Source organism: Hippocampus zosterae, chromosome 12 (genome assembly GCF_025434085.1).
Source record: "Hippocampus zosterae strain Florida chromosome 12, ASM2543408v3, whole genome shotgun sequence".
Classification (NCBI taxonomy): Eukaryota; Metazoa; Chordata; class Actinopteri; order Syngnathiformes; family Syngnathidae; genus Hippocampus; species Hippocampus zosterae.
The window spans coordinates 4,553,912-4,568,020 of NC_067462.1; the positions used below are offsets into that span (position 1 = coordinate 4,553,912).

At 42.6% G+C, this 14,109-nt stretch overlaps 1 protein-coding gene across 3 annotated transcripts; it reads right to left on the reverse strand.

The window, feature by feature from the left end:
* Positions 1-522: 522 nt before the first annotated feature.
* grb14 (growth factor receptor-bound protein 14) lies at positions 523-14,108 on the reverse strand. Of its 3 annotated transcripts, none has more exons than XM_052082787.1 (15): positions 13,971-14,108; positions 13,657-13,842; positions 12,935-13,049; positions 6,641-6,797; positions 5,609-5,730; positions 5,460-5,534; positions 5,071-5,208; positions 3,875-3,985; positions 3,652-3,747; positions 3,050-3,112; positions 2,686-2,802; positions 2,506-2,572; positions 2,128-2,215; positions 1,927-2,020; positions 523-1,068 (listed from the first exon to the last, which is right to left on the reverse strand). In XM_052082787.1, the coding sequence occupies exons 2-15, from the start codon at positions 13,806-13,808 to the stop codon at positions 922-924; spliced, it is 1,542 nt and encodes a 513-aa protein (XP_051938747.1). In that variant the 5' UTR covers positions 13,809-13,842; positions 13,971-14,108; the 3' UTR covers positions 523-921. The 3 variants fall into 3 exon arrangements, with proteins under 3 accessions (XP_051938747.1, XP_051938748.1, XP_051938749.1); XM_052082788.1 differs by lacking the exon at positions 13,971-14,108 and adding an exon at positions 9,612-9,682 and having other exon boundaries at positions 13,657-13,806; XM_052082789.1 differs by lacking the exons at positions 12,935-13,049; positions 13,657-13,842; positions 13,971-14,108 and adding exons at positions 9,612-9,682; positions 9,791-9,890.
* Between the last annotated feature and the right edge of the window lies 1 nt (position 14,109).

Here is a 14,109-nt window from a genome sequence, read left to right on the forward strand (position 1 = left end):
TTTCGTCAAGCTCGCGCGAACTTCAATTGACGAGTTGACTTGACTTGGAAGTCTGGAACAGAGCCAACAAAATGCTTTTACTACCATCTAGTGGTCACAAGATGACCTGCACCCTGGATGCGGCCGCCACCCCACCATATGCAGCAAATTCCTCCGTTTTCATTTCATTTCATTTACATTTCTTAGGATTTTGAGTTTTCATGAGTTAGCGGGGGAATCATGAAAAATTATTAAATATTCCACTCTTGGTGTACGGAATCTCAAATCATATTCAAGTTTGTCTTTTGAATTGAACTACAGACATTCTAATTGCTTAACATGCACCTGCGTGCGTCTATTTTTCTGTGATGTGTATTTATATTGATGCAATTCAGATTGAAATATATTGAGATATCTATCGGAAATATATTATAAATATATTTTACACTTCAACAGGGTTTCTTCAAGATTAGGATGAACTGATCGAGGGCCGCGACACCACTGGAAGAACAGAATTCCTACCTTGCACCCGGGACAACATACTGTATGAAATAAAAATATTTATTACACATATTTGAAACCCTTCATGACATTCACTGGAATAAAAGGGGTGAAGGGCAACAACAACAAATTTTATATAATTTTCCCTCCATAGACTTTGAATAAAAAAACGTGAGGTGGGTGTGCAGGGTGGCGGGTGAACTTTCCAAACTGTTGCAAAATGCATACGTGGATTCATAATTATAAAATATCATCATTTGGTGTATATATACAGTGAGAATAAACGGTGTTCAATTGAGCTTTTTCGGCCAGTGGGCGACGCACCTTGCCAGCACTGTCCAGTCTTTGCATAAGTTTGCGTCCGTGCACAAAAATCACTGCGGGTGAAGGGCCAGAAAGGCGGCCCGCGGGAGGGTCGGATGGTGGTGGTCCGGCTGCTTGTCACAGGGTGGTCCCGCTGCAGTGCTGTTTGAGTTTGCAAGGCAGCACGCCGCGGTTCAGCTGGTAAAACTCCACCAGCTGAATCAAGTCCGAGAAGCGCGTGTGACCGTCGTCGAGGCTGTAGGCTAACTCGCCTGCGTCATCCACCTGCCGTGAAGATGCACAGCCACGAGAAAGACAAGATCATCGGTGAGGAGTTCTTCAAGGGGAAAAAAAACAAAAAATCGGGGAATCGTGTATTAATTTTATTGTGTTTGTTTTCACATTTGTTTTTTTTTTCAAATCATTTGATTTCAACTAGAATTTAGAGTGGTTTTTTTTCCACAGTGTTTCAGTTGAGCTGGTATTATATTGGTTTTAGTATTAGTTTTAGTTTTCTTTATATCTTGCGCATTTGTCTAGTTCTTCCATACAGCTGTTTCAGCAATACGTATTTTTAATAAAATACGGGATATTTGAACCATTTAGTTAGTTTTATAAACACAAAATGTGTTAAATTCTGGGGGGGAAACCACTCATTTGATTTCATTTACAAAAATGTTTTTTTTTTTTTTTAACTGACATTCATTTATGTTGACTATAATAACCTTGCTCTGAGCACATGCATGTGCCCTTTTTAGGGGCGAGGCCTGGTGAGCTCGTATTTGTGAGCTGGCGTGTGAGTGTGAGCCGTGGTGGACAGCAGCTTCTACGCGAGTGTGCCAACTGCGTTATATTTAATTGCTGCAGTGATTTTTTTTTCACTTCACTCGAGTGGCATTTTTAAAGCTTGTTAGTCAAATTCCGACACAAATAAAAGCCCAAATAAAATAAATAAATAAAGGCTAAATTCGACCCGGTTTGGCTTACTTTTAAGAATGTCCCCCAGTATGTGGGAGCACTCGTAAATCAACATATCACTGAATGCGTATTATGCGCATGTCTGCAAACATACGCAAGTGAACGTGACTTCACTCGGGAGAACGACCCGAATGAGCATCATCAAAGGCAGTCCACGGTACTCACGGGTAAGATTTGGAAGTGTTTGACTTTTTGCATGTGGCACAGTGACAGGACAAACGTCTTGGGGTTGCTCTGACTGTCCCTCAGAAGAAATAACCTGAAAACAAAACGGTGATATAAAAAAAAAAATTGGGGGCGGTGGCAGGGGGGGGGGGGGGGGGTAATTCCCGCCTCAACTTGGGAACTACCAACACTGCTTCTTACCCATCAATGGGACCCTGCTGAGTGATGAGACGCTGAGCTTCATCCCGTGACAGCTTGCCATGGAACCAGGGCTGAGCTAAATGAAGCGCTGCGGTGCAGGAAACAATTTGCTCTACTCGCTGTTGGTCATTTAATCATTTCAAGCAATCACCCCCCCCACCCCCACCCCCTCCACCCACCGAGGTTTTCACAGCCCCAATTTAGAAGTGGTGTCGTCGCACCTTGTTCCCCAATATGCTAGGGTGCTACACCAAGGACCCCCAACGAAGCACCAGGTAATGAGTGGATTATAAAAATAGTCAACAGCTGCAGCCCTATTACGGGTCCACTATATCGCATGACGAATAAGATGCACAGAAAAATAAAATCCAAGCCAACCGATGTTGAGGGAGCTCTGGGATGCGGATGGGCTTCCATGAGAACTCAGTCGATGGCAGCTTTTCCTCTACAAAATAAAATAAATTGAAAAATAAAATAAAACGGAGAACCCAAATTCAGACAGCATCTGTTGAACATGTTTTTATACATTTGGAATCTTGTTTATGGACTGTAACTCACCCTCCACGCCAGGCCTTCCTGCACGGCCACGGAGAGAACCTCCGAGGGGTTTTCGATCACCCGACTCTTCTGGCCCGAGAAGTCCATGGCCACCAGGGAGTTCTCGGAGATGCTCCGCTGAAACGACTCGTCGGGTTTCATTTCAAACGGACTTGTGGAAACTTGACAACTGAGTTCATTTTTGTGGGGGTTGAACTCATGTTGTTGTTTTTACGTTGATGCTCCCCCTACAGGCGTGGAGGGTCATGTGTTTTTCTTTTTTTTTAATTAGTGCGGTGAATACGAAATAACTGTTAAAAACATAATCTACAGTATTGCTACGATGCTTCATTCACAATTAACATGAGTGAGAAAACCAGCTTACCATTGGGGAAGCTTTTTGTTTCTGGTGCGGTTGCATGAAGTTTTGGTACAGCTGCATCCCGTGCTGAAACAGAAAATTCCATCAGTGAATGATACGTTCAACACCCGAAAGCCATCGATCCTCTCAAGACGCTCAATGACATTACACACGATGATGTCATTTGATTTTAAACGCTTGGGTTTTAGCTCTGCATGTTTTTTTCCCCCCGTCCCAGTTAAATAATGTCACAGTCTAAACACCAGGGGGCACTATGTATATAAAAAGTGCTACATAGCACCTGCTCAACAGTTATATGTTAGGCAGATGAAGTGGTATAGGTGTGTTAGTATCGGAGCCCCCCCCCCCCCCCCCTAAGTAGCGATACTGGTATCTTAGCTTAGCTTCTACAAACACTTAAACATAACAAATGATCGGTTTCATGTATATTCCTAGAAATGTACATTAGCCTGCCGCTGAATTGCAATTCATTTCTTGAATTCGTTTTGAGGTAGATAAGAGAACTAATGAGCTTTTTTTTTTTTTATAATCCCACCCGACAAAACCTGTCCATGGGCTACCACTTGACTTCCCTTTGTGCTTCTTAAAGTAGAATCCAAGTCAACCTTGAGCAATCGCACGGCTGAGATCCAGCACGACCTGGTCTGCTCGTCGTCGGCACACAACAGCTTCATATCGCGGGATGAAGTGCACTTTATGGACTAGAAAGACAATTTCACGCAGGCGCGCGCACACACACACACACACGAAAAGATCATTTTTCATCTTTTTTTCTTTTTTTTTGTCAACAAAGAAAGTAAATGGCCACGGAGATTTAAAAAAACGTACCTTGACACAGAAGCCGAAATCCGTCGGAGCCCCGTGTGCTTTTTTGGCGGACAACAAGGTGTAGACATTCGAGTCGGTCAAGTCGGCGATGAACTGAAGATGCCACGGGTCCTGGAAGACGGCAATTATTCAGTAGTGATGGAATGATTGATCGTTGGACATATCAACTCGAGTCATCTGCACTGTAGTACTTATTACAGACAGACTCCTCATCAGTTCCAAATATGAATCTGCACAAGAAAAAAAAAAAAAACGCACACAGACACACATTCACAAGACGAGCATTGTTCAGTTTTCATGCATTTCGTGTTTTCGTGCGTTTCGACTCGCTCCCTTTTCCAAGCAATAGCGCAGCATTTTAGTTTTTGCGCTCACACAAGAGCGATAAACCGCCACTGACAGGAAAGGTCCACTGTGGCAGCTTCAAAGATTTGTAGGCATTTTTTTGTATTTTATTTATTTTTTAATGACCTCATCTTGACCTGCTGTGAAATTCTTAAATGTCAACGCATTTTATGAAGCGTCTGCGGTCAAAAGACCGCACGCATGGCAGAAGCGTCCAATTATTGAATCAACATGCCCAATCAAATAAAAGACCAAAGCAAAATTTGTATCAACAGTTTCGTTCCTGCAATTGCGGAATTTTTTTTTTTACTTCCAATCTAAAACGTTCTCGTCTTGCTATTTTTTTTCCCATGTTTCCACCACAAAAAAAGGCTGTTGAGAAGTCGTCGGCAGCATTCCGTCCGTCTCTTCTGAATGCCTTTAGGCTGCTGCGAGGCAAATCAAGTTCAGCCCGTTCCACTCCTCCCTTGAAACATGACCGAGATAGAACGCCAAATGAACTGCTGACCTTTTGTGTCGACAAACTAGAACAACTAGAACAAATCTACCCAGATAAAAAGGAATGTCTTTTTTTTTTTTTCTATTCCTGTCCCAATGTTTGGTCTATGAGCGGCCGCTAACGTGCAATCTCTTCGACGCTAGTGCGTGTGTGATAATGATGCCCGGCATCCTGTAAGGCATATTGAGATTTCTTTTTTTTTTTTGCTGTCCTTGCGGCGCAACGCGAACGAACCAAAATATTAGAACCCGCTCGGGGGGGGCTGAAGGGGGATGATGCTCAAAAACCACCGCCGCTGCAGGCGAAACATAATAAAGTCGGCGTTATCTCCGTTCACGTTGCTCTCACTGACCTTAGAAGTTCCCTTACTGGAGACATAAAGCCCTGACCTCCGCAAGATAAAGTACAACTTCTTCCAGGACTTCTTGCTTGGCTCCTTGGCGTGGAGATGTCCGTGAATCTCTGGGCAGGTGCTGGAGCTGAGGAATGTCTGTCGGTGTGAAAAGGAAATCGATTCGCCCATGAAAGGAAGAAGGCCGACGAGGTCAGTGAAATCCACATTGAAATGAATGGAAATGCCATATAAGCCTTCCGTGCACCCCGGAACCTGATCACGTGATAAGTTGTCCACCGTAGTGACTGCTGTCCCTCAAAGGGTTCATCTGCCCCCCCCACCCCCCACCCCACCAAAAAAAAAAAAAAAAGCCCAAAAGGTGGCAAACGAAAGTTGAGAGATGATACCTCCACAAGTTGAGAGTGATCCAACCCCCCGTTGTTTTCACTGGATACGGACACCATGTGGTCAGGGAAGAAGTCCTGCAAGAATTTCGGCGGTTGTTAATATTTGGAGAGGCGACGCACGCTTTGGACGGAAAATGTAGCAAACTCACCAAAGGTTTCCGGAAAAATTCATATTTTGCGTAGTTCTTCCTAAAATGGATCCGGTTGTCTTCATCCATCCCCCAGCTGGAGATGATCTCCATGATAGACTCGTGGTCCTCGATTGTTCTCTCTAGTCGGGGACAAGAGGAAATGACATCATTTTTTTGTTGTTGTGTTTGCACTACCGCCAATTTGTTGTATTGTCATGTCATTCAAACCAATGATGAGAATTTTTTTTTTTTAAATTCTCAGTGTAATCGCCATACAAAGCATCGCCCTTGAGTCAAGGAACTCTGCGTGATTTATTATTTTATCATCTATTCAAAACATTTGGTTCCATTTTTTTTCTTAAAACATTCGCAGATTCATGCTTCTCGTTGTACCGTCTGTCTAATTATGTTGTCTGGTATAACACTGACATGAGGGAGGCCTATCCCCCCCTCCCCCCATTCAAATGTACCGGTATTATGAATTTAATTTAGTCTCCTTTGTAAAATAGCTTTGAACTCCGGGACGCCGCAGGTTCATTCCGATCTATTCACTCGAATCGTAACTGTAATTCAATATTTATTTGGACTGTATTTTCACTACAGTGGGGATAGTGTTGAAAGTGGATATAGTTTGAAAAACAGAGCATCATAACCACATTTCTCAAGCCAAATGACTTGGGAGGTAGGCTGGGGGAAAGCTCCAGAGCCACTTTCAAGCAAAGGCCAGGCTAAATCATTTGAAACACTAGCAGGCAGAAACATCTTCCATGTGTGCGTTATCATGTCAAAGCCTAAAGGTAGGCGGGGCTGTAACGAGTGTCATTTGAATGCACCGATTAGCCATTAGCTAACAATGTTAGCCTCTGAAAAGTGGCACACATCTAGTGCGCCGTAAAGGTGGCACCCGAGAGCAGGCTATCCATGCCCTATATACTGTACGTGTTGTGTAGTGTATGAAGTGCTGCTTCCTCAAGTGAAAATGCCTTTATTGTCTGGCGGTCACTCCACACACCCCTCCCACCACCACCACCACTTTTTTCAAGAACTTACCGATTCCCAGGTGGGAGAGATGCTCGTAAAGCGTCAAGCTGTGTTCATCGATGCATTGGCTCTTCAAGGCAAATAGCTGACATATGTCCCGGGCTACAATGTCACTAGGGACCTCCACCGCCCAGCTGGTGTTGTCTTCATTATAAATCTTAATGACCTGCAAACAACAAGTGGTGGATGTCAATCAAAACTTTTTTTCCTTTTTTTTTTTTTTAAATTGCAAAGGCACTTTTGTTAGTACATCTCTCTTATAGTAGATCAATATCGCCAGCCAATTGACTTGCTGCATTGCTGTGTGCGACTCTTGAGGTTCGGCACGCTAAGACCTTCACAGTTACATGGCGGGCTTTGTGGCTGGTGTGAGGGCCAGCACGCCTGATTAATACTACGATTCAAAAAAAAAAAAAAAAGAAATAAAAGAGACAAGGACAAGCAGTCTCTGTTCGTGTAAAAAACGGAGAGAACAGATAAGTGGGGAAGTGTCACAAAACATTTTGATGGAAAGACACTTGAGGCAAGGCAAAAAAAAAAAGTGGTGAGAATGAAACTCACGACGGATTTCCTGCAGTGGCCTTCTGTTTTTTTTTTTAATAGGCAGTTAATTATTTGTTCTGGTGGCTCGTCCACTTGAAAAAATAAACTGCGCTCCTTTTTTATAACCCCCACCCCCCTTGCCCGGAGGCGTAGCATCTGTAAAGCTGTCATTGTGTCGGAATGGAGTTTCAAGAGAAAGTGCAGACTTCCAGAACAATTAATTCCCTATCGAGGGTCCTCACATGTTTGAAAATTTACAAAAGGCGTTCATGCACAAATAATGATAACCTGATAAGCAGACCGTTGTAGTAACCGCTGTCCCTCAAAGGGTTAACTCATCTATACGAGCCGTTTTTGCACCTTTAGTCGGACTAAAATCCTGATCCAATCTAAATCTAAATCTAAATAACCCAGTACTGGGTTATAAGATAAGATATCCTTTATTCGTCCCACAATGGGGAAATTTACCATTATGTACCTATAAATGAATCAAAGACGGAATATTACTACACGAGAGGGGGAAAATTGTTGAAATAGTGACAGCGCAGCCTGCGCGTGGTGCGGAGCGGGAGAAAACGGTTGCTGGCGGCGAGCAAAGCGTAAATCTACGCATTGTGAGCGTGCGCACGGCTGAATGGTTTTGTTGACCTTATCTCAAGGATGGGACAGTGTGAGCCACTCGGCCAATTAGACTCGTCTGCTTTCACCTTGAACCGCACCCCCACAGCTGCAGCTCTATCTGAGCGATGGTGACTGGGTGGCCTCCGGCTTTGTCGAGCCACACAAGCAGACTGGCGGCGAGCCGCCGCCAAGACGCCGCGAAGGCAAATAGCCTTTGCTTAACTGCCCCTTTTCACTTTCAGGTCTCGTTTAATTTTTTTTTTTAATAATCGGCATCAGTCAACCACGGCCAAGTCGCACACCTGACATTCAAGTGAATTACACAGAAACATGCCTACAGCGGTGCTTCAAGATGCACGTATGACAAAAATGAATGCATCGTTTGTTTATTTTTGAGCAGGAATATAGCCCTGGATCGTATTGTGATTCACGATAACAGAGTGATCGCATAAATACAAAGTAAATGATGTAACTGCATCATGATTTGTTGCGGCTACTTCTGGTGTTCCTACGTTGGCCACCAGGGGGCAGCATAACGTCTCAGACAAACGAAGAAGAAAATAAAAATACATCTCTCAGTGACTCCGTAAGCGAAAATAACTAGTTTTTTTTTCCGTCAGAGGATGCCTGTGCGTATCATGACATTGTCTGTCTACATGTGTTGCTCAATCATTTGTTTTCAAATATCTGTTGCTTACCGGGTTAGAACGCCACAACTACCAAAATTTAGCATTAGCCTGTCAATGGCATCTCACATTATATGTTAGCATTAAGCTAGTGGAAGATCAAGTCATATGTAATTCTCTTTGTTTTATGTTTTGTTGGACAGGAAATTTCAACTCTGGGTGGCATTTAACACGATAAAGCATCACGTGTGAGGGCACTATTATTACAGGAGATACAGTAGTTTTTTTTAGTCCTCCAAACATAAACACCCTCCCCCACGTCCCAAAAATGCGGCGAACTGCCAACTCAGAAAATTCACAGTAGCACTATGATTTGATGAAATCTGGTTGTTGTTAACCAAGATTATGCTAATATATTTTCCCCAACCAAGTTGCCTATTGGGAGCCAACCTTGAATTTTGTACAATCTTAGTTTAGTTCCATATACAGTATTTCTGTTGATTCCTATGGCAAGTTTGACATTAATTTTTTTTAAATAAAATTCCAACCTTTGATTTTCTGCAAAGTTCAATTGAAGGCAAATACAAAAAACAAACAAACAAAGCAAACAAACCCAAAACAGATCTTTAAATGCACGCGTTGACAGCTAGGGGGAGAAAAAAACGTTTTACAATGGCCACAGGGATTATTAGGTGATGTTAAATATTCAAAATCGAAACAAATAGGTCAAGGAGCCTCGCGGAATTTAATTGTGGTTCCTTCCACTTTACATTTATTATTTTGATTGTACCGATGTCAAAGTGCACTGCATGAAAATGAAGTAGAAGAACAATTTTCATTTTGGTCCAAAATATGACATTTGAGATTTTTCCTACAATTAACAAAAGATCTTTTCAAGTCATTGACTGTCTGAAGTTTGGAACATGAATTTTACGTTGTAGACTTTTCCATTATTTTTTAAGAAAAAAAAAGTACACCGAAGACAATCAGACGGACAAAGCAAACATTGCAAAAAACACACAAAGCACACTTGTAATTCGAATGAAATTGAAATCAAAACCAAATTTGTAACTTCCTGATCCCCCATCATGACTTTCTGAGTTTAAGATTTATCCACACTGTATGTCCGGCGAGGACATGATGAGGCGACTAAGATTTAGGTTGCTTGTAAAGAAGAATAACGTTCCTACCCGCTTCTGCAGACAAAGAGGTGTGATGGCAGGCAAGGTCACTCTTCTTGCGCGGAGGTTCATGCTGCAGTCTTCAGGGACAACCCGACAAAACATCCACACATAGTCACTAGTTGGGATGATGTGCGTGAGGGAATAAGTGCAGACTAGATTTACGATACTGCATGCGGGGGACTTACAATAAGTGGCGCTACAATCAAAGAGTGAAATCGGTTGCAATAGAAGTGTGAGAAACAAGTCGTCTTTCCTCCCCAAAACACAAACTCCTCCTTTGCCCTTGGAAAGTAAAAGCTTCCCATTCTCCCCAGTTCCATCCCCCCCACCCCCTCCGGAAAGTCTGCAGTAAACATGTTTTTATTTTCATTTTATTGAAACATACAAGGCCGCAGAGGGCAAGAGAAATGTGATGATCGTTCATGTGCTCTTCAGTCACGGAGAGTCGTCACGCGGAGCCACGGGCGTCATTGTACCATCGTGTACTCGGGTGCCCATTTCATTGGGTACACTAAAAGCCTCACAAAACATTTCAGGGGGGGGGGGGGGGGGGGGAGACATTGGCTCACAAGCTAATTTGCAACGTTTTGACAAGTTTGGCCAAAAGCCAAACATAACGACACAATATTAGTTTCACTCACAAAACGGACTCGATTTTAGTGCAAACGCCATAATAAGCGATTCCTCACAGAGGATAAAGAATACATGCCTGGCAGTATCGTGATGTGGTGTGTTGACACTTTTAGCGCTGCTTGCATCCAGATTGCCGTCGCTTAAAGCAATGTGTCTCAACCACTCGGTCAGGACCACCAAATTTATTGTTCTTAACTTATACAAAAGTGGGTTGTGACTTACAGCCTTCTCAAACAACCCGACTTTTTTTTTGTTGATTTGAAATGCTATGCATACTTTCAAATAGTTCCCGTTTTTGTTTAAGTCACCGTTTTTAAATCCTGTACATCACACTGTGATTACGGGTGCCTTCATTCACAAATATCACTAAATCTATGCTAAATTGCTTTTTATATTATTATTATTATTATTATTATGAAAACCTGATGTGCTAGAGGGGGAATAAAGTGCCAAAAATGTGCTTGCATTTTTTTAAAAAATGGTCCACATGTTTCACTCTTTCATATTAAAATGAAAATCATTGTTGCAATAATCACAAATCACAAATTTTTGACATATAAAATACGGGTAGCTCCAATGATTACAGTGACTAACAGTTTTGTCATCAGGTCCTCAAAATACTGCGATCCACTCGACTTTAAACCACGCATGACTATTTTTATTCCTTTCTATACAAATTTATAGCACATGATGAGACATGTTGAAGCCCGCGGCGACATTTAGCATCAATTCTGGCCCACCCTGGCTACTCCAAAGAAGCAACAGAAGACAAACGTGGAAGGAGCAGCCTTCCCATAACAGGCTGGACTTTATCTCCCAACAAAGCACCCGGACTGCTGAGAGTCCAGACAGTCAGACGCTGCCACTTATCACGCGGCTAAAACTGAATTGGAATTAATGGAGCCCAGATGATAACAAAGTCTCCGCTACTCCCATAACAAAAGGCGGCTCAAGACACATTGTCCTTGAGCGGGCTGGATCCAATCAGGATTCTTGAGCGGGATCAATTAGTAAGACCGTAAATGTATATGCAGCACGTACGTACACGAATACGACGCACTGGACGCAATAGAGCTCAAGCCGACGAGAAAAGTCCTCCTTCCTGCCTTTTCCTTCCGAGATGATGCTTGCTGTTGCGTGAATTACCATTTACTATAAATAGTCTCCTAAAAATAGTTGAACTTGAACTACAATTTAAGCTGTCAAAGCAGTAGTGCTTTGGTTCAGCGAAAAAAGTGCCGAACTATGTGATGTTTATTTACTTGCACCACTCAGTCACGGGACATGTGATTTCAATTGAAGTCTTGAAAAGCCAAGTCGCATCCACGAAAGGTAACCCAAATTGGGTGGAACGGCTAACCCAGTGCTGGGTCCTAAAGGGACTGAGCCAATGCGGGGGTTATTTATACCCAATGCGTAAAATAATTAGAAATAAATAAATAAAAAATAATTTGAAATACATAAATAAAAAACAGTCTGGACTGGCTCATGCTAAACATCTGTGTCATCTATAACCCTTAAAGCAAAACATTTTAATACAAACAGAGGAGCAACACATGTTGACACACAATATGACAATACTAACAGGCATATATTCTTGATCCACTGCAAAGAACAACTAATATGACTGCGGGTTAGCATGTTTGCTTCGCTGTCAAGAATTTCTGTTTTCAAAGCTCATCGCTGGCCCTCGAGCGTGGACCTCGCAAGTTTTTTTTTTTCTCTGGCTTGCTCCGCACATGACACACCAAAAAAAATTACATATGAGGTTTAACCCTTTCAGGGACAACGGTTACTACAACGGACAGCTTGTCATGTTATCAGGTTACAGGGTGCATGAAAGGGTCAACAAAAACTTGCCATGACATTTGATTCATTTGCATAAAGAATATATAGTTACTCCGAAATTAGAAGGACGTATTGAATGAAATCAACATCTAATTGCAGTTCATATGCTGTAGCGTGACAGATTGGGGCTTTGTACAACATTTACAACTGTGGAAAATGACATCCTTTTTTTTTTTTTGACAAACGCAAGCAGTATTTAAACTGTCAGAGAGACATCGAGTAAGAATGTGTTTGGTTACGAGCTCCGGCAGGGAGTGTTCCTCGATAGTTGGCATATTTGTTTCGTATTTATTCGCACTGCCATTTGATTCCTTTGAACATGTGTTTCTAAATTGTTGATAATTTCAACACAACCAATTGATTTGATTTGGAATGTACCACAACTTTTTTTTTGCCTTAGAGGAGCCACTTTGTTGCAAACTAGCCCCGCCCCAAAGTCTAACTCGTGTATTGAAGCTAAATTTGTCTTTGTGGATACGAATCTGCCTCTGGTGAAGTTACACACAACGGTTTGGTTGAGCTAAGATGAAAAATGGCTTCTTTTTTTGGGGGGAAAGTGGGTAAAAACAACAAAATAAATGGTCACAAATGAACTCAACGTATCACAGCTCCTGAATGCGCTAAGCTGATAAGGCCATTAGAATGTAACTGCGCTATCTAGTGGTGAAATTGGTTAACTGCAATATCCTTTTGCACTCTTTTTTTTTTTTTGTACACACATTACTGTACATAAAACGCATACTACCATAACCAGTTTCTTTGTCTTCAATGAACCCAACATACATGTTTTTGGAACATGTAAGGAAGCCAACTCAACCAAACTGACAAATGAATGAAATCGAATTTACCCGAGTTGCACTTGTCTTGGTCCAAGGTAAAAACGAGCCAGGCGCGGAGTGCGACAGAGTAGGAGCAACCGCTTCGGGAAGAGCAGCAGGTGGACCAAGTGACTCTTTTTTCAACCTGGTGAACAGAATGAATGGAGTCAAAAATGCATCGAAAGAGGGCCTTGAAAAAAAAAAAAAGATCGCATATGAAATCACAATACTGGAGGAAATATTTGTCAAACTTGTTCAGTGCAAGGAAATAGTCAAAAGGACAACCTGCAGTAGTAAATGTCGTCTTAAAATAAGAATTGGTGAAATATACAGCATCATTAAATTCTAAGAATTATTCATTAAAAATTATTTATCTCATCTATGAATCACCTGACTCCTTTTATTAAAAATAATAATAATTTGCCCACCCCTGAAGTAGTATCGCCTCTGACTTGACTTTTTTCCCCCCCTTCTTCCTAATGTAACATGTTCCTCTCTTGACTTTCCCGGCCACTCTGCAAACAGCGCAGTTACTGAGTAACTCGCGATCTCCCGCAAACCAACAGATTCGAGTTTTGCTGTTGAAATAATCCCTCATTACTTGGCGTGACGTCGGCTGAGCTCAGTGCAGGTGCAAAGTCTACAAACTCTCTGCAGCATTTTTTTGGATCGGATTCACCTGCAAGGATGCACCGTTGCCTTGAATATCATTTCTCACCCCCTGCCCTCACGAAACAACAACAATGTCCTACCTGTTGCATTCGCAGGGCGACCTGTTGACATCTGGCGTCAGTAACGGCTCTTGCAAGGAGACGAGAGCCGCACTCCCATTACTCGGGCCACTCTGGTAAATCTCCGTTTTGGCTCCGAGGATTCCAGATAAGTCATCCGGTGCGTGATTCATATCACCGCTCTTAAATCCAAGGCATCATCATCATCTGTAGCAGAGGAGGGAGGGGGTGGGAGATGGGGTGGGGGTCAGAAGAGACCAGCAGTTAGGACCGGTGTGACCGAGTGCGAGAGTGTACTGTAGTGTGTGATTGTGTAAGGTTGCTCCTGCACTCACGCATACTGTATACATGAGTCATCGGGCTCATCTGCCGCCACACAAGGCTGCCTCAGTAGGGCAAGCCGTCCCCTCCCACATCAATGTGATCCAGCCATTACAAGAAAGATATCTTAGCCAGTGCGTTGTCATCCCTCAC

Excerpts from the sequence above, each read along its gene's own strand:
- grb14 (XM_052082787.1), bottom strand. The coding sequence starts at position 13,808 with ATGAATCACGCACCGGATGACTTATCTGGAATCCTCGGAGCCAAAACG. Across the intron at positions 13,050-13,656 it reads TCGCCCTGCGAATGCAACAG|GTTGAAAAAAGAGTCACTTG; the intron begins GTAGGACATTGT and ends TCTGTTCACCAG. Across the intron at positions 6,798-12,934 it reads CCAAGACAAGTGCAACTCGG|GTCATTAAGATTTATAATGA; the intron begins GTAAATTCGATT and ends TGTTGTTTGCAG.